We start from the raw sequence: 20,002 nt of genomic DNA, 5'->3' as shown, positions 1-20,002 counted from the left end.
TTGTGGCGTGTTTGACTTCTGCGATGCCTCTTCTTGGATTCTAGAGGAGGTTGAAGCTCCCACACGGCCATTGTGCCAACGACTTGCAGCTGGCGAAGGGCGTCTCGGCCTCTCTCTCTCCGGACCAGTGGCCGCATGTGTTCGCCTTGATTCGCCACTTGGCTCGCCACAAGCCGGTCCGCGATGGTCGGCGAGGCAAGGGGTGGGGGTAGGCAGCCCCGCGGCGCACGAGCACGGCGTGCTGCCTACCCCGCCGTCGTCGGGCGTTCCGGGACGACGCGTACCTGCAGGCTCCGCGGGCCGCCCCACAGTGGGCCGGTGCAGGCGGCAAAAACTCTAGACGCGTTTTGAGTTCCAGAGTCCGCTAAACAGGACTCAAACTACACGTGTGACCCCACCAAAGGATTCCTCGTTCGGAGAGCAATCCATTGGTGGGGTCACACGGTCGGTTCGAGTCCCATTTAGCGACTCTGGAGCTCAAAACGCGTCCGGGATTTGGACCGCCTTCGCCAGTCTTCTGGCCCACTGTGCGTCCCCGCCGCCCCGTCAAGCTGGCAGCCAGGCGGATACAAATCGGCTCCTCCCCGCGCCGCGCCGCGCCGCCCCGCCGAGCGCTTCGCCGCTTCAAATGTGACGGCGGGTGAGTGGTGGTTCGGCACGGCGGCCACAACTCTCCCTCGCGGCGCCGCGCCCCCACCCATCATCGCGCACCCCTTCCCCCCGCACACAAAGGAGGCCGGGAGTAAATCAGCCGCGGCGATCCCGCCGCCAGCCGCGTGTTTACCTCCAACCGCGTGCGCGTCGCCGAGCAGGCCGAGCAGGCCGAGCACGCACAGTGGGCCAGAACACCGGTGGAGGCGGTCAAAACTCTAGACGCGCTTTGAGCTGATGTCGTTCCTGTACGACTCTCCAGCCTGCAGCGGGTAGCAGTGGCGTGGTGGCGATTTCGTTCGAGTCTCTCGCTAGCGCCCTCCACCCGTGCGCGGAGCGCGGCAGCGACGAGTTGTCATGCACGCGCAAACAGCGAAACCTTGGCACAAGGATTTTTCTTTTCAGTCACGCGCAAACACTCACACACACACACGCCCTCACACAGGCACGCGCGCACGTACGACGAGTCGGAGACCCCTCGCCGCGAACCTTGACTTCAATAACCACTAAGTGTGCGACAACGCCTTGCGGCAAGGACGGCGGCGGCCGGGGAGGGGGAGGGGGAGGGGGAGGGGGGGGTGCTGCCCGAACTTGTTTCCAACGGCCCAGACAGAGACACGCACACCGCACGCACCAGCACACTCGCAGACACGCACGCCAGACGCGCTGGCAGGCCGGCGGCTCGTTGGTCCGTGATGGATTCCATCGATAAGTTTGATGAATGGTCGGCGTGCTGGGCTGCCCGCTCGGCTGCCCGCTGGGCTGGCTGTCCGCCTGGCTGCAGGGGATGAGCGCCATCAGGGCGTTATCACGCTTGACTCGACCGCCACTTCGCGGGCGCGGCGGCGCGGTGCGGCGCGGTGCGGCGGACCAGCAAACAAACATGCCAGCGGCCCCAGCGGGGGCGTGGCCGCCGCGGCCGCCGCGGCGTGTGAGCCAGCGCAGGTCATGGGTGCGGAGAGGCAGGCCGGGCAGCCCCCTAACGACCGGGCAAGGCCGCGATACACTTACACTCGATTTAGTGGAGACGGCCGCGAACATGACTCAGGAAGCAGCGGTGCCACTACTTTAGATCCGGTGGTGCGGTTCAAGCGGCTCGACTCGCGCTAGACCTGCTCGACCCGCAGCGCTCTAATCCAACGGCGGTTGGTTGCGGATAAGAACACGACAATAGGGCTAGGCAGACCACCAGGTCGCCGTCGTGGGTCGTCTGGACACTATTCGCAGGGCGAAGTGTCTGGGGGTCATCCGCGGCCAACGACGCGGCCGGACACTGCTCGCAGGACGGGGCCACAGCCGCACAGCCCGGCACAGCCCGGCACAGCCGGCACAGCCCACCCGGCCGGCCCGGCTCGCCTATTCTCGCGCCGCCCCCGATCCACGGCCGGGCCGGCCGGGCAGCCAGACGGTGCATCTGCAGATGGTTGGCAGGGGGGAGGGGGAGGGAAGAGGCTCACGCACACGCGGTTACGCACAAATAAACCGGACGATTTTAGCCGCGTTACAAACAGTGGTACTGCACCGCCACCGCCGCGGCCAGTTTTAGGCTTTAGGCATCGGCCGGCTGACCACCCCGCCCCGCCCCGCCCGCAGCGCGCACTCGGACAGGACGGCCACTCGGCAGTCGGCCGATCCAGACATCAACAAGGAGGGCTGGCCATTAGCGGCGATTCCGCGATGCCTCTCTCTCTCACTCACAGGGCGTCCCCGTCCTGCACGGGGCGGGGGTCCAACGGCGCGACCGGTTGCTGATTTTACAGTGCAATAATTTGTCGCGGAGTCGCAGGCCGTGGGCGTCCTCGACGAGTCCTCGAGGCTCCCTGCAGTAAAACGGCAAGTACCGTCTCGGCAGGCACCAGTGCGCACCAGTGTACTAGTGGCGCCGCATGACCCGATTTCTCATACCTGCGGACGGGCCGCGGCGCGGCGGCGCAGGCTGAAGGCTGCCCGTCAGCGGCGCGACGGCCTCAAAGATAAAGACAGAGAACGCGTCCCATTGTCGCGCAGCCAGACAGCCCAGCCTTCGACACATCTGGGCGCGCTGCCGCGGTGCCGCCCTGGCGCCCGAAAGCACAACATAACCTCATTCTGGGCGGCCTTTGTGGCGGCAAGCGTCATCGCGGTGGTGGAAGGACGCGGCGGGTCCCACCCTACCTCGAGCTCCAGGTCCTCCATGCTGCTGCTGAGGCGGATGCTGCGGCAGTCCTCCTCGACGTCGCGGTCGTCGCCGCCCCCGCCGCCGCCCGCCCCCGCGGCGCCGCCCCCACCGGGCGCGCCGTTGGTGGCGCGGTGGTCGCCACCGGAGACGCACGAGCTGGAGCTGGAGGCGGACGGCGTGCCGCCGCCACTGCTGCCGCCGCCCCCGGGCGCCGCGCCGCCCCCGGCCTTGTCGGAGTCCGCGGCGCTCTTGCTGCTGCGGTTCTTGCCGCGGCGGGACAGCCTGGACGTGACGCCCTGCTTCATCTGCATGTAGTAGCCCATGATCTCGGGCTCCCGGAACGACAGCTTCTTCCGCGGCCGGTCCGTCGGCGTCGGGGGCGGCTCTTCGCCCCCGGGGGCCGCCCCCAGGGCCCCCATGCCCAGGGCAGGACCCGCAGGCTCGCCCAGGGACGCCGGCCGCAGCATGGGGGGCGGCAGGGGCGGCAGGGGCGGCGCGCGCGCAGCCAGGGGGCCCAGGCCCAGGCCGAGGCCGAGCAGGCGGGCTGCCGTTGTCTTCAGCAGGGCATGGCCGTACGACGCGGCCCCCGGCACGCCGCCCCCGGCCGGTCCGGGCACCACCCCCACGCTCTCCACCGCGACCAGGGCGCCGCCAAGCTCGCCGTCAACGGGCTCACATCCCCGCGTGCATCCTCAGGAGCGCTGGCCGGCAGTCTTCATGGCGCCGCTGTGCTGGACAAGGCCCTGGACAAGGCCCTGGACAAGGCCCTGGCGACCGTCCTGCTGCTGGTCCCGCCCGCCACAGCGCCCAGCACTTGTTGCTCCGCGACGACGGCGTCACGACGGCCCGACGCGGACACACATGCACGCACGCACACACACGCTCGACGCTTGATCTGGCCGTTCGGGTCGGCGTGCCGCGCTACACTGGTAGGCCGGGCCGGCGGGGCCCATTGCCGCGGCCAGGCAGGCAGCCAGGCGGCCAGGCAGGCAGCCAACGCCGCGCAGCCCGCGCCTCGCGCCTCGCGCCGCGCCCTGTCACACCTCGGCCGCGTCTTCATACGCGAAGCGCCGAGCGCAGCCAAAGCGCAGCCAGCACAGTCTGGCGCGGCCAAACCCGCAGGGGCAGCCCGACCGATGCAGCCCCGCAGTCACACTCTAAAATTTTGTTGTCACATTATGACAGCAACACTTTTAAACGTTGACAAATTTATCACGGATTGATGACATCTCCATCAAAGGTCCGTCCTCATTGCCTGGGCGTGACAGCAAATGACCTTCTTGTACGGAAACTTCGCTTTGAATTTGTCGTCAAGTGTGGGAAAGGAATGACTCGAACCAAAAAACACGGACTATTTCTAGGGAATTACACAATGGTGATGACATAATTGCAATCGAGCAGCCACACACCACTCTCACGTAATGTGCAGAGGCAGCCTCTTTGTCCGAGACTCTCTCCGTTGTCTTTGCCGCAGCGACAGACCGAAACACCGCGACCACCAGACCAGGTCGTCGCCCTGCCAAGCCCCGAGCACGCCGACCAGGCCGAGCGGGCCGCAGAGATACCTTGCGTCCGCCTTTAGCCCGCTCCCCGGCACGGCTCTGGCACTACATGTCGACGAGCAGCGCCGAGTCAGGTCCACGCGACGACAGATTTTTACGCCCCTGGAGGCCGCGGGTGGAGTGGTGGGGAGGGCGCCCTCCCCGCGCCGCCCCGGGCCGCCTCACTCAACGAGGCCCACTTTGAGGCGGCCAAGGTGTTCTGCCCACGTCACGGACGCACCCCCTTTTGCTGCAGGTTGGTTCCCAACAACGGCGCGTCCGTCGTCGCTCTGTCTCGCTCGCACTCATGGGGCGCGGCGTAAGGGCGCGAGAGAGACAGAGCAGACAGAGCGACGGTACTGTCCCGGCAGGGATGCAAGTTTTCCGCGGAAGCGCGGGGCGGCGAGTGTAAGGCCAAGGCGGGCCGAGGCGGCCGCGGTGGGATCTGGGATGTGTGGTTCCTAGAACATTGGCCAGGCGCGCGCACTTGCACACACACACACACACACACACGGCCGCTCTCTCCCTCTCTCTCGCACGCACGGGCCGTGCCTGGCCGTGCCGCGCCAGGCGTCTCATATCCGGCCATCTTGCACTAGGATGGCCGCTTGAGTCGTCGGACCGGCCGGCCCGCGCCAGAGCACGGCATGAAGCACATCGCCGTGGACGTCATCGTCGAGCTGCGGGGCAGCGCGTTGCGGGGCGTTGCGGCCCCGGCAGGGCGAGCAGATAGCGCCGCGCGCTCGGAGATATTGGCCAGATATCGACCCCATCCGATAAGCACCGCGGCTGTAGCGCAATGGTTAGAGTGACAACTTCTAAAGTGTGAAGTGCAAGGTTCGAATCCCGCCAGGTGCGATCGTATCTGAAACCGTTATTTTCGAAAGTGATATTTTTTTTTGTGTAGAGGGGATGTCAACAAAGTGGTGCCTCTTCTCCGCCACCGCTGGCTTAACTGGTCGGCCAGGGTCGCGCCCTTCGAGACCTCCCCGTCGTGCACCTTGCCGTCGGCACCTTGGGGCCGCGCCCCGCCGCCGTAATCTCCTCGCTCTTGACTTAGCCGGCCTCGTAAACGCGTCAGATGATCCATTTGATCTTTGAAGGCGGCCGAGCGGGAGCGAGGGCTCTCCCAGCCTCGTCATCGTCAGAATCGTAAAAACTAGACTCGTTTGAGGGCCGGGCGGGGCGGGGGCGGGGTGGGGCCGACGCCGTAGTACACAAACACACCGGGAAGCACGAATCCCAGACACACACTCTAATCGCACGCAACGCCCTTGGACAGTTGAGAAAAAAAGAAAGAAAAAACAACAACAAAACAACAAGGCGATACTATACTACTGTCGCGAGCGAGCAGCAACAACAGCAAGAGCGCGCCATATATTTCACCGCGAGCGGCCGAGACTCTGAGACCCTCACCTCCGAGGGTTTGGCAGCCGAGCCGCGCCACGCCCAGTCCCACCGAGATATGCAAGTTGGCAGTAAATCTGAGAAACGGGTGATGCGCAACACACACTCACGGTGCCATTTTATTCCCCCCACCCCGAAAACAAAAAAATCCACTGCCCCATCCTCGCACGCAAGCCAAAAAAGAGGAGCTTCGAATTCTTAAAGCATTACGAGCGGGTGGCCAAGCAGGCCGTTCACACACACAGACTCATACACACACGCTTGCAAGCATGTGATGCTGCACCCTCCCAAACAGCTTAATTTGTCGTGTGTGCCTGTGTGTGTGTGTCGCGACTCATTCAAGCGTGCATGCGAGAGGGGCTCTCCTACACTAGAAGTACATAGCATGGCAAAGGCTGTGTGTGTGTGTGTGTGTGTGTGTATCACGGCCCCACGCGCCAAACACCGCTGTAAGTGTGGTGGCCGCGTGGCACTGTGTGGCCGCGTGCCGCACTACCGACAGGCCCGGGCCCGTCTCAGCCCCTGGATGCGCCTCAAAGCGGACAGACCGTGACGTCACCTCTTTCTTTCTTTCTCTCTCTCTCTCACGCAGCGACACAGCCACCACGCCACTACGGCGTCATAACAAGAAGCGCGGCCAGAACAGACAGGGCTGTCCGTCCTTCTGTCCGTCTGTCTGTCCGTCCGTCTGTCCGGGGAACAAGAACACAAGGCGGCACCCCGAGAATAGCCCGCCGCCCCGCCCGCCACCCTTGTCGATATAAATACTGGGCGAGCACTGCCACCGGCAGTTCAGCCTCAACGGCCTGAATGCACCGGCCCGCCGGCCCGCTGCCCCGTCGGCCGCGGGTTTATATTGACTACGACCCTCAACCCGGCCGCCCTGCCCCGGCCGCGCCGCCGCGAGTGCGAGAGAGACGGCAGAAAAAAGGCAGCAAGTCGGCCTTGCGCGCACCTGCCCCAGTCAGTCGACTCGCAATTAAACCGTCTCGATACCTGTGGAGGCCGAGAGGGGGCTTCTTGGCGGCCAGCGCGTGGCGACGGCGCGACGCCATGCACGCCCGCCGCGCTGCACGGGGTCGCGGAGGTCAAGGGTGGCAACGGCGCGTCCGAGTACGCGAGGAGAGCGCACATAAAAGTGCAGCCTCGACCGGGACTCGAACCACGGTCCTTCCGTTTACCGCGGAAGCTGTTTCGGTTCCGGGTGTCCGAGTGAACTCGTGCACCTGCCTTCCAATAGCGGGGTTGGCGGTTCAAAACCCACCCGCTGTGACACTTTTTCCCGGCCGAGCACACTGCAATGTTTCTTTGGCGAAACGTTCCTTTGACAGGTGTCTCAACCCGCGCGTGATCTGACAGCGTGTCACCAACACACATCGAGTCGTGCGGGTTGTGTTCGTTGTGTTTCGACAGCGAGTGGTCGGAGTGGGCGAGAGGGCTGTGGGGCGCGAAGTTTGCGTAGGCCAGAGCCGTGCCTGTCGGTCACACGCACGCGCGTGCGTCGGGGTGTCGTCGGCGTGCTGCTTCCTGGTTCGCGCGTGAGCACTGCGCCGCGTGCGTGGCCGCGTGCGTGGCGACACGACGGGCCGCTGGCGCCCCCTGGCGGCACGACCGGTACACCGCAACCACACGCGGCGCTACGCGGCGCTACCCCGCGCGCGGGGCGGCGCCTGGCGCGGGGAGTATCGCCGCAGGGGCGGGGGAGGGACAGAGCGGGGCCCACTGTGAGGCGCCTTGAAAGCCCCTCGTCGGCCTCCTCGGCGTTCGCGTCTCCGGCCACTGGGTCAGCCCGAGTCCATCTATCAGCCGGTCGGTAATGCCCGCGAACCAGCGGTAAACAATGCAGTAAGCACCTCGCTCGCCCCGGGCGAGTCCGTCAAGAGAGGCGGGCTGCTGCCTTGGGTCCGGGCGGTCGGTCGTTAGCCGGTCCTAATGGCCCGGGGAGACGCGCTCACCTTTTTGTTGGACTTGAACACGTTGCAGCGGAACACGTTGCTGGCGCCGTCCCGGGCGATGTAGCTGAAGATCTTGAGGTCCTGCGAGTCGTGGGACACGTAGAATATTCTGCAACAGAGAGACGGGTCGTTACAGTGTGCTGCCTTCTGGTGGAGCGCGCCGCTTCTTTTTCGCGTTGCCCTGGCTCAGCTTTCCCCCTGTTGCCGTCGTTTCGCCCGGCCGAAAATAAAATAAAAATAAATCGACCTATTTGCATATCTCTCCGGTTGGCTCCGCCACTGTCGTCCGTCGGACCGATTCGCCAATTTCTTGGCACCGCCGCCGGCGCGGTAAATCTCCGGACGGGCCCCGAAATCGACATTAGCCGTGTTATGTCATTTTCGATAAGATCATTTGCATCGGAACTGCTGGGGGACTCGGGGGAGCGACGCACAAGGGACCCAGCCAGCGTGCCAGCCCGCCAGGCAGCCAGCCAGTCGGTAATGTACCTCGCAGGGACACTGCTGGGCCACTGGTAAACGACCGCAGAGCAGAGAGGCACGTCGCAAAAAAAAAGCAAAGAGACGCAAAACGAAAAATAAAAACGACGCAGTAACGTTGGTAGCACTGCTGCCACGCACAATGCGATAAACTACAGTGCGGGAGTCCATTCTGAGAGGCACGGCCACGATGACTACTCCAGCCGCGGCAGCGGTCGGTCGTGTGGGGCAAATTCGGACAAAGTCCAGCGCGCTACAGTGTGGCAGCAGCGGGCATTGTAAAACGACAAGGGTAAAACAAAAACGCGAAAAGAGACACTTTTACGTCCGCTTCCCCTTGGAGTCCCTCGCCGACTGCACGGTGCGCGGTGGACGCTTTATGGTGTTTTCCGAGGGCGGCCCGCCCATTTTCCCAGGACGTCCTCCGCCTGACAGGCCGGCCAGGCCAGCCAGGCTCGTCATCCGGAGTACGGACTCTGCGGCCTCCTCGGCACGAAACGGCCGTCAGCGCGGCGAGTGTCTCCGTCTCTCTCGCTCTCGCGGGCGCCCTGGGCGCCGCGTGCAGGTGCGAGAGAGACGAGAGATAACGCTGCGGCCAGCGGGGAGCGCCTTACGAGCGCGGGGTAGGCCGTCCCGCAGCGCGGCGGCGCGCGCTCCGCGGCGACGCGGCCTACCTGCCGGGCGCTCGCCGCGCTGCGCGTCAAACGCGCCGTCTCTCTCGCACTCGTGGGGCGTGCCGTCGGGCCGTCGGGGTGCGAGAGAGACAGAGCGACACCTGGATGAATAAATGACACGGCATCGCGCGGCTGCCTTCGACTGCCTTCGACTGCCGTCTTGGCCTGGGTCGCCAATTTCCTAACTTCGGCGGCCGCCACTCCGCGGGCCTCGACGGCCTCCGCGCGCATTACGCTTTCATGGCGGTTCGCGGTTCGAATCCCGCCCGCCGCCTCACCGACGGAAAAAAGGAGGAGCTTTACACGGTGAGGGCGTGTCCGGATTGCCTGCTCCACGGCCTGAGAAATGGCGGCGGATATTTCGCGGTCTCGGCTTGGCTTTTGCGGTGCCGTGGCCGGGGGCCTCCCTCCACGACCGTGACCTCCAGGCCATCAAGCCCCTCCAGGGCCTCCAGGGCCTCCAGGCGGCGGGCAAGCCCCACGCAAGCCCCAGGCAAGCCACATCTGTTCCCACCGTGCGTTCTGTATCGCGCAGCCCGGCGCGGCCCGGCGCGGCCAAACTGTCAAAAGCCATCAATACACTGGCACACCCATTCCGCCATTATTTCCCAACTTGGCGGTGTAAATCCGCACACGCCACCTCGCTCCCACGCCCCCGGACCCCCCGGGGGCCCCCGTCCCCCGGGGACCGCACGACACAAAGTTTCCCGCTTGGCTTGGGGCTGCTCCGGGCCGGGTGGGGCCGGGTGGGTCAAAGGCATCAAGGGCCCTTTCGCGGCATGAATGAACCGCGCGCCGTCACAACAACGACGCAACGAACAGAGCGCCGCCACTTGACGGCAGGGCCGGGCAGGGCCGGGCAGGGCCCAGCACGACCGGGAGGGGAGGGGGGGGGAGATACTGACCTGTAGATTGGGTGGTGCATCAGCAGCAGGCCGTTCTCGTCCATCCACTGCTTCTTCTGCGGAAAAAAACAACAACAGTTTTTATTGATTTTGTTTGTTTTTTCGTCTCACGTCTTCGCCGTTCGTGCAGAAGCCCAACGTCATCATCAACAACAACAACAGCGACACCCACCTTCTTCTTCTTCCGCAGGGACACGCGCACGCCGTCCACCGAGACTTCCAGGAGCACTTTTTTCTTCTTCACTCCCTTCGATTTGAATTCGTACTGCAACAGGCCCGGGGCAAACACATGGGTCAGTGAAAACAACATCGGCACAACACAATAGAAAAAAAAAGAAAAACAAGAAAGACAGTATCCCCTTTATAATACTTTCAAGCTCTTTTTTTGTCTTTGTTTTTTTTTTTCGGACGGCTGCTGAAAAACAAGCTAAAAATAACCGGGCGCGACCACGCAGTGTATCCGTTACCGCGGAACAAATCAATTAATCCGCTAAACTTACCCGCCGCACCGGCAGCCCCCCCCCCCCCGCGTCGGCAGCCTTCTGATTTAATTACATAATAATTATCCATCCAGCCATGGAGTGTGGCTGCGAGGCGGCGGCGCGTGGCCAGACGAACCCCAGCGGGGCCTCTGCGGGGCCTCTGCGGGGCGCCCCAGCCGACCCAGCTACACAGTGGGTCAGAAGACCGGTGGAGGCGGTCAAACTTCTAGACGCGTATTGAGGGGTGCCGGCACCCTTCAGAGCCGCAGCCACCTGACTCCCGGAATGGAACGCCGACTCCCCTTCCAGCGGCCATCCTCCGGTTTTTAATTCCCCGGACAAAAGCGGCCGCACGACGCGGCCGGCCGGAGGGGACAATCTAATTGGGGGAGCGGCGCGTTTTCTTGTTTTCCCGCCACGGATCCCGATAAATTACAGCCAATAATTAATTACCGCCCCACTTACCCGGATCCTCCGCATGGCGGCCACGATCTCCACGCGGCTGGAGGGCCTGGGCACGTCCATGCTGCCGATGTACTGCAAACAGAGGAGAAAAAGGGAGAATTAATTTGGGGTTGCGGAGGAACCCGAAGAAACCCGACGCTGGGTTCCTCCCCGACAAAGCAAGTACGCCCGTGTGTGCGCGGCACAGGCGCCTCCAGGCGGGGAAGGAGTGCGCCTTCGAAGTGGACACTGGATAGCCACGGCGGTGGCGCGACCGCCAACTCCCGGGTGTGGTGCCACGGAGGCGACTCGGTGAGCACAGCGCGGCGCTCGCGCAGCCTAACCTGGTTTGCGAGTCCGCGCACGGCGGCACGGCGGCACGGCGCACCCTGCACGGCCCGGCGGTACATCAAGGGACTGGAGTGGCGGGCTAGGCGGAGCCCGGCGCGGCCATGGCAACCTCGTTACACAATGACTAAGTTGGAGCCAAGTCTGGTGGAACTGGTGCCTTCGCGCGGCTCGGCGCGGCTCGGCCCGGCTCGGGTAGGCCACTACCTGTGCAGACTATACAGCAACAACCTTCAAACAAATCCGGATGCGGCGCAACTTCCCGGAGCCCTCCACGCCGTGCTCCACGCCGTGCTCCACGCCGTGCTCGACGGCGCCCTCGCTGCGCCGCCATGAGCCCCTTGTCCGCGGACGGACTGTGCTGTAATTGCATTACCGCACGGCTTCTGCCCGCTTCTGCCCGCTCCGCCAGGACGCGCCTCCGTCTCTGTCGCGCCGTCCCGCGGCGCCCCGCCAGTGTGACAGAGACACAGTGGGCTGGGGGCCGCGCGTCAACGGCGAGCACCCCGTCACTCCGCGCGCTCTGTGCCTAATACACGGCGCGCACCGGGACTTCCCCCATCTCGTTACTTATGGATGCCCCCCGGCGAGGAGAGGAGCGCCGAGCCGCCGAGCCCTTGGCCCAGCTCGCCGCCGTGCCGCGACCACGCCTCGCAGCGCTCGCCGCGCGCAGCGGTCCCCGTGTCTCTGTTGAACAAATACAAATGCTCGGCCCGGCCCGCCCGCCCCGGGCCAATTTCAATTTATTGCAAAACTTTTGTCTCGGCGGTGCGTCCCACCTCGTATTCCGTAGTCCCCCGGTCCCCCGGTCCCCCGCCGTCAACTTGGCCATCAGCGCGGCTGGCGGGGCTGGCGGTGCTGGCAGGGCGTCGGCACCCCTTCGGCCGCCTTCGGCTTTCAGCGGTACGGCAAAGTTCGGCAAAGAGGTGTGGCTTGGCACCGCACGTGCCGGCACTCTGCGCGCCCGACAAAGGTCACATAAAAATGAGGCTACTTCGCGCCTAAAAGGCGGCAAAAAAAAATCATACAAGAGCGTTTATTTTTATGGTTTTTTTTTGTTGCAAAAGTCCGAAGAAAAAGCAACCAGCGACTCAACTTGCTCAGCCGCATAGATGCACGACTGTGAAAACGCCATCTGGGCTTCGTGGCAGACAAATCTGCCCGAGTTCAAATCCCAAAGCACACCCCATTTATTTTGCTCTTTTTCCGCCTTTTTTTAAGGCGAGAGACCCCAGTTTGACCCCCGGCCCGGCCGAGGGTCGAGGGTCGGGCCCAGCATAAGCTAGCCTCCGTAAGTAGCGTCTTTCACTTCATTCCGCAAATTTAAAGAAACCGCGCCCCTGCATTCAAAGTGCGGTCCCGTCCCAGCGAAGGGGGAAAGGGGGGGGGGCCTCATCAAAAAGGCATGAGAAGCCTACGAGCTTTCATGTCTTCCTGCTGTTTCCGAGCCGGCCTCTCTGTTCTGGGCAGCACCTGCAGGGCCCGCAAGCCCGCTCCTGGAACGGCCTGGAACGGCCTGGAACGGCCTGGAACGGCCTGGAACGGCCTGGAACGGCCTGGAACGGCCTGGAACGGCCTGGAACGGCCTGGAACGGCCTGGAACGAGGGGGCGTAGGGGTGTCCACCAACTCACGTAACACGCGACGCGGCGGACGCCGTGACCTAACCGGTCCAGTCCCGTCCACGTCGACCACGCAACCAGACCGGCGGGACCTTGCAGCAAAACAACACGGCGAAAGTAGTCTAGCCGCACGGCACAGCGGGAGGAGGGCAAGCCAGGGTTTCGGCGAGGAGCCCCGCGCAGCCCCGCGGAGCCGAGAGAAGGACTCGACTTGAAAGAACCGAGGCCGCCAAGTTGCTCAAACTCAAATATCGCCGGGTGCTTAAGATTCCGAGTGCCTGCTGGCATGCATGGCGGGGCGGGGCGGGGTGGAGGTCGCCGTCGACGAGCACACCGCAGAACGCCAACCCCCTCCCCCACCACGCGCCAGAGCAGTCGGCACTGTGGCCCCTTGATGTAATAATATGCAAGTAAAACACGACGCCAGGCCGCCGCCGCGCGCGCCACATGTTGCTGCTCCGCTTGTTTGGACGAAAACCGCTTACGCAAACTTGGTCCCGGCATATCTTCCTGCCCATCTCGCACTGTGTGTGTGCGTGTGTGTGTGAAAGCGGGTGCACCCGGCTGCCCCAGTTCGCCCTGCATGACTTTCATTCGTGGCTTCTCGTCGAAACGGTCCGTTAGGCAGTCTAGTTGAACACGCCCCCGCCGCCCCCGCCGCCCCCGCCGCCCCCCGGGGGCGGTTCTTGCGCCAGTGTGACGGCTTCTAGGGTGCCCCGGCCCTCGCTCAGGCCACAAGGGTCGTGAGTGATGTAAATTGCATTTGAAAGGGGCTCCTCCTTAGCCTCTGCTGCTGGGGACCTTGTGTCACCACTCAGGTGGCACACCCTCTCTCTCTCTCTCTCTCTCTCTCTCTCTCTCTCTCTCTCTCTCTCTCTCTCTCTCTCTCTCTCTCTCTCTCTCTCGCACTCACTCTCACGTCGAAACAAGACGTGCGACTATCGCCCGCTCCTGCATAGCGTCCCAGTTTTCCGCCACGGACCGTCTGTCTGTCCGTCCGTCCGTCCGTCCGCCGCAGCCCCTCCCCGTCCCGCTCCCTGAATCGGAAATCACGTCACATGGCTTGTCGAGGGGTCGGATTGGTCGGGATGGCTGGCCGGATCCGCTGCTGCCTCCCTCGGGACCTCTCCCTAGATTAGAGCCAAGTCCCTGACGCGAAGGCGGAGCGAGAGCGGAGCGAGAGCGGAGCGAAGAGGAACGGCTGGGGAAAAAAAGGGGAGTCCTCTTTCTTCCTCCGACTGTATCAATGACAGAACAGGCCCCACAGGATGGAGATACGCATGCGGAGGTCGAGCGGCTGACTCGGGGGGAGGGGGAGGGGGTGATCCCATTGTCCAATCAGGAGCGGATCGGTCTGGAAGGCGAAATAGTCGTCCTGGTATCCCAGTAGCGCAATCCCAGTGCTTCGACAGCCCGCTAATGACATCACGGTGGGCGAATTTCTAGAGGCAGGGAATACTTCCAAATCGATTATCAGCAACGTCTGACGACGACGTCTTTGACGTGAGACACTCTTGCACCCCGAGGGGGAAACGAGAGTCGACTCAAGGTTCTCCGTTTACGGACCACGCCACTCGCGACAGGCTGACTGGTGTCACAGCAAGCAGGATAGGTATCCCAGGTCCGATACAGTGGAGACCCTCGCCCACATCTACGTGCGGTGCGGCAAAGGCGGCAAAAGAGGGCAGAAAAGAGACGCCGCTTTCATCACTCGGAGGGAGAAAATAGACAATTACGACCCGCCTTTGTGACGTCACTACACTGTGCCGCAGACGCTACCCCCGCCAATCAGGACGAGATAAAAGCGAACGATCCGCGTCTCCGCGGCGAGGGAAGGGGATGGGGGGCAATTCGGAGTCAAAACCACCGCCGCCAGAGGAGAGGCAAATCGTGGCGGACGCTGAGGACGTCTGTCTCTCTCGCACTCGTGACGACTCGTGGGGACTCGCGGGGGTGCGAGAGAGACGGCGCGAGGCACGTGGAGGGCCTGAGGCAGTCGGCGAGTGGGCGGGTGCGGGTGTCCGCGGGGCGCATATCTCTCCCGGCTGCAAACACGAGACAAATGAGAGAGACGCACTCTTGTTGGCGTCCTTCTTGTCAGATTCGCGATGCCTTCTCGCTTCCCAACTCGAAACTAAACGACGGGCGCGGGCCCCGCGGGCGGATGAGAGGAAGTTTGGAGCGCCGTGCTGAACACTCAACATCGCACTGCCTTTTGTCACCGTCACCGAGTCCGCCTTGTCCGCCCGGCGGCGCAGCGCCACAATCAGACACACTGCGAAAAAAAAATTAAAAAAAAAAAAAAAAAAAAAAGCTCATTCAACGAACGTTAATGAAAGCAGATGATCCGTCGTGTTTCACAACTGCTGTGATAGCCGAGAGGTTAGAGACGTGGGATCGAGTTACCGCAGGCGGGCGTTCGAATACCAGCGTCACATACGTTTTTTCGACTTACTATCCGAAGGGTGGTGGTTCGAGGCCATCCGAGCGGAGTCGTATGCAACAGACCCACATGCCGGAGGTTCGACTCCTAACAAATATTTCCATTTAATTTTACTGCCTCACCCAGTGCGGTTGAAACCCGTGAACGTGAGCCCCCTCCGTGCATGGGACGTGGTGGTCCAGGGAGTAGAGGCGTCGGTTCCCAATGCTAGGGTCGGCGGTTCGACTCCCCCAAACTTCTTGCGAAATTTTGACCGGGTCGGTCGAGTCCTGTTGCTTCAAGAACCCACCTCACGCCGGTCCCCTCATCACGGGCCGTGGTGGCCGAGAGCATAAAGTCGTGTGATCCCGGTGGCGGGGTCCGGGGATCGAATCCCATCATTTCATTACATTTTTCGACCGCCTTCCTCCCAGTGCAACTCAAACCCGTCGTCCAACACGCTGCCAGACGTACAAGCGTGATAGCGTAGTGGTCAGAGTCACATTCACCTGGCCACTCCGCTGTGGGTGTCTAAAAAGCAATCCGCTTCGGCGGGTTGGCCTCGGCACTGGAGCGATGGAGTATTTGATCCATCAATCCAGACCATCCGGTGTGTGGTTGCGGATGGTGCCTCCTTGACTCGTCGGGGAGGCGATGATAAGTCCTTTGAAGCTGGCCTAAAACGCTGTATGTTCGGTACGGGAGCGCCGGACAGTGGGGGTACCATGGGGTACACAACCAACCCTACGAAAACAAGAAGCTCCCACCAAACCTCTTCTCTGTCTGAGTCTCTCTCTGTCTCTCTGTCGTCTCACTCTACGTCCCGCCCCTCAAAGAGCTTCGTACTGGGTGCTCTCACCCAGCTGCCTGAGCTTTGGGGTCCTACTGGGTCCCCCGGCGAACGCTTAGAGTCGCTGACGGGATTAACCCCAGGTACCTGATAGCACCGGTTCCCATCCCGAACACCGAAGTAAAGCAGGAGGCCTCCCCATTAAGACTGGGGAGGGGGTGTAGAGTTCAATTTTTTTTCTTTTCCCTTTCAAATTTCTCAGTCAATACTCGTTCGGTTTCCTTATACGGGGTAGTATGCGGGTAGAGTCGGCGAAAGCGTGCCACGTGTGTCATAGGCCAGATGCTTTTTTTGTTTTTGTTTTTTTTTCCTTTTTCATTTAGCAAAGAGTCAGTTTAAAACGTCGTTCAGAGAGACAAATCATGGAAGCGGATTCACCATAAAAATGACTGAAATTAAGGCAGGGCAGTGTGCCCGGGCGGGCATGATGCGGGGATCAACGTGATTTGCGACCTATCAATGCGTAATCTCCTCCCGCACTAAATCAAGTTCGTTACGCTGCCCAGCCGGGCGGACGGGCTCACACACACACACACACACACACACGCACACACACGCACACACAGACACACACTCTGACAGGGGGAGGCAACCCAGTGTGCACCTGCCTGACGCCCGGCTACTCTGCTGCACTGCAGCAGGGCAGTGCGACCCCGTCATCGGGAAGGGTCGAGAGGTCTGAGCGACACTACAGGTCCCGCGAATGGCACACTGGTAGGAAAAGTGGCTGTTCCATTGACAATAGGTCCGCCCCGGAGGGGGTTGCAGTGCGACCCGGTCGGGAGAGTATTGGATGTGCGTCCAGCAGCCCAGCACCGCCGCCGTCACAGAGCGCCTTTCCGGTCCTCGTGCACAGCGCGTTGAGCAGCCAGTCCTTTGTTGTTGCCTGCACAGGCACTCGTTTGTTCCCCCGGCGGAAGGGAGTTGGTCGCGCAGCGGACGGAGCGCGCCGCGCGCGGGGCTGCAGCAGCCAACTGGGGCCGTAGTTTCCGGCCGTGGTGCGAAATCCCTCCCTCGGTTAAACGTCGCACAATTCAGCCTTTTTGCGCGTGCCTCCGACGCGGCCAAATTGCGCCGAGTCTCGTTACCTTGCAAAGCCCCAGCCAGGCGGGCAGGCAGGCAGGCAGCCGGCTTGGCGCCCCCGGTGCAGGGAAGGCCAGGGCTGGGTATCCCACGGTATCCCAGCGAGTGGGCCGCCGGGCCGGCACGTACGCAGGAAGGAAACGCTGGAGCAAATTGTGGGGCCGTGGGGCCGTCGGACTAGAGCAAACCTATTCGGAAGGAAAGAGCCCCCAGGGAGGCGGCGGGGGCGGCTCTCCATTCACCTCCGTTCTCGCCGACGCCCCCCTCGGTCCCCCCCGGTGCCCCCCGGCGCCCCCTCCGCCAACACTGCGGCGGTGCTGCTGCAGGCCGCACGGTGCTGTCGTTGCTCTGTCTCTCTCGCACCCCCAGGCCCGGCCCGCGAGAGCGAGAGAGACAGAGCGACGCTGTTCGCAAGCAGCCCGCCCAGGTCCCCGCAGTCCGCGGGACTGCAGTGCCTGCCACGCAGTGCCACGCGCCACGCAGGGGAGCCCTTTGCGTCTTCGAATATCGAGCAGCATACGGCGAGGCCACGCCGCGGCCAAGGTCGGAGGTTTTTCGAATTTCGCCTCTTGCTGTCTTGCTTTCACTCCGAGCCGCCGACTGCTATGCGGGGTTCTGTGGTGCCCTCGCAAGAGAAGCCGCTGCCTGTAGAAGGCTCGAGCCTGACTCCGGGCTGCTGCTTCACGCCACTGGCTTGGGTTCGAATCCCGACGGCCGCCTCGCCAGTGCAGCATCCCCCACCATCATCTCACTAACTTATCGTGAGTTCCTGAGGTTCTTTCTGGTGCTCGCCCTAAGGGTCACTTCTTCTCGTGGAAAGAGCTACACCACCACACCCAACAACAAAAACTGCTGTATTTTTTTTGGACTCCTCTTTTTTCTAGATTTCTGTTTTGTTTCCTGTTTACAGTCGAGATTGCCATACAAACTGCGCAGCACATCGGTCTCCACGGCAACGCGAACGCCACGCCACGCCACGGTCGGCCCCGTGTCCTCCGCACCTCTCGCTGAGCGTCGTCGTGTCTTTGACAGGGGAGGGAAACGGTGGCAAATACACCGGGGGAAGGAAAAAAACACAAAACAACGACAACAACATGTCAGTCTGTTGGATAAAGGAGCGGACACGTCCGTCGCAGCGGAGTCGAATAGGAGGAGGAGGAGAGGGAGGACGAGGACGGAGGGGGGAGGGGTGATGCTTCACACGGCGAAACAACACAGAGAGGGCGCGGGGTGTAATGAGGATGCTGCTCCGTTCGTCAGCAACGTGACGTGCCCTCTCTCTCTCTCTCTCTCTCTCTCTCTCTCTCTCTCTCTCTCTCTTTCTTTCTCTCTCTCTCTCTCTCTCTCTCTCTCTCTCTCTCTCTGTCACACGCACACAGTCAGACGGCTGCGCCGCGCATACCGAAACAGTAAACAGTTACGCAACTCCGCACTCATCCCCGTCGCGAGGCTAGGGCCGCGAGGCTAGGGCCGCGAGGCCAGACAGCAGCTGCTGGAGTGGCTGGAGTCGGTCGGTCCGCAGAGACGCCCATATCTCTTCGTTTGTTGGCGAGGCCGGCTGAGGCAGAGAGGGCGGCCGGGCTGCCGACCCCGCACTGGCTCAGCCAAGCCCCGCCGAGCCCCGCCGAGCTCGTGGGCCCCGACCGTGACCCCGTGACAACGGCAGGGACGCGGTGACCCGCACGCTGTCTGCGGTGTCTTTTCGGCGAAGAGCGGAGAGATTCGAGTACAACGCGCGCAACAAGGACAAAGAAAAACGACTGGATTGAATTTTTAGATCCAAGGTGATGCTGGTGGGAGGCCCCGGGTTCAAAGCCCTTCTGAAATCCATTTTATTTTCTGGTGTTGTAACAAAGTTAGGCGCATGATTGGCGGCGGGCCGATTGGCGGTTTGACGACGGCGGCTCAAACGAGCCTCGCGGAGCCTTTTCGCCTTTGACGCGGTCGGCCGATCGGCGCGGCGGACTTCCATCATGAGACTAGGGGTAATGGACTCGCAACGGAGCTGGCCGGAATCTCTGCCTTGCTAATTGTAGTTCACTATTTCTCCGACTAAATGTGCGATTTTTGAGATGGCTCGGGCATTTTCGGAAAGAAGACATCTTAAAGTATGCCCTAAATTCCTAAAAGTTTCAATTTTCCCACCAGGGCTCGAACAGGAGCAGCTTCGCCGTTGCGCTTCTCAAATGCGCAGGGCGACGGCCATGGTGCCAGGGGCGACGCAGGGGGGGCGCCTCTTCAACTTGCGATAGAAGCTTCCGGATGCCGCAAAAGTGATGGGACATAGTTTGTCTTCGACATATATCAAGGTGCACCACTTGTCCCATCACTTTTGCGGCATCCGGAAGCTTCTATCGCAAGTTGAAGAGGCGCCCCCCCTGCGTCGCCCCTGGCACCATGGCCGTCGCCCTGCGCATTTGAAAAGCGCAACGGCGAAGCTGCTCCTGTTCGAGCCCTGGTGGGAAAATTGAAACTTTTAAGAATTTAGGGCATACTTTAAGATGTCTTCTTTCCGAAAATGCCCGAGCCATCTCAAAAATCGCATATTTAGTCGGAGAAATAGTGAACTACAATTAGCAAGGCAGAGATTCCGGCCAGCTCCGTTGCGAGTCCATTACCCCTAGTCTCATGCTTCCATCCAATCACCTCGCGGCGCCTTCGCCTTCCCTTCCAGCCCCTTCCAGTCCCTTCCAGCGCCTTGCAGTGTGGGAGACCTCGGCCCCTCCACACCACACGCCTATTGGAGGCGATCTATCCTCTCCAGTGGCGTCACGGGACAAAGTTTGAGCCGCGCAAACTCCGCGCGCGCTGTCTCTCTCGCCCTCGCGGGGGCCGTGGGGCGTGGCGTGGGGGTGCGAGGGAGACAGAGGCCTCCGAGGGCGTGCGCGTCTACCGTGATGGAACCACGATGCACACTCTGTTGCTAGGTGTAATGGACCGACGCGTGGGGCCCCCGGGTGGGGCCCTCGGCCTTCGGGTGG

The 20,002-nt window shown here is 62.4% G+C and overlaps 1 protein-coding gene across 3 annotated transcripts in view; it reads right to left on the bottom strand.

Annotated features, from left to right (window-relative positions):
- The window catches only part of LOC117640222 (carboxyl-terminal PDZ ligand of neuronal nitric oxide synthase protein), an 84,899-nt gene that overhangs the window by 11,020 nt on the left and 53,877 nt on the right, over positions 1-20,002 (bottom strand). For all 3 annotated transcript variants that reach the window (XM_034376547.1, XM_034376548.1, XM_034376549.1), the window contains exons 2-5: positions 10,719-10,790; positions 9,944-10,036; positions 9,772-9,827; positions 7,713-7,821 (exon numbers count right to left, since the gene is read on the bottom strand). In XM_034376547.1, coding sequence (XP_034232438.1) covers positions 7,713-7,821; positions 9,772-9,827; positions 9,944-10,036; positions 10,719-10,790 — 330 coding nt within the window. The remainder of the gene's footprint in view (positions 1-7,712; positions 7,822-9,771; positions 9,828-9,943; positions 10,037-10,718; positions 10,791-20,002) is intronic.

Source organism: Thrips palmi, unplaced genomic scaffold (assembly GCF_012932325.1).
Source record: "Thrips palmi isolate BJ-2018 unplaced genomic scaffold, TpBJ-2018v1 HiC_scaffold_12, whole genome shotgun sequence".
Classification (NCBI taxonomy): Eukaryota; Metazoa; Arthropoda; class Insecta; order Thysanoptera; family Thripidae; genus Thrips; species Thrips palmi.
The sequence above is the reverse complement of the archived record's forward strand: the minus strand, read 5'-3'. Positions and strand labels throughout refer to the sequence as shown.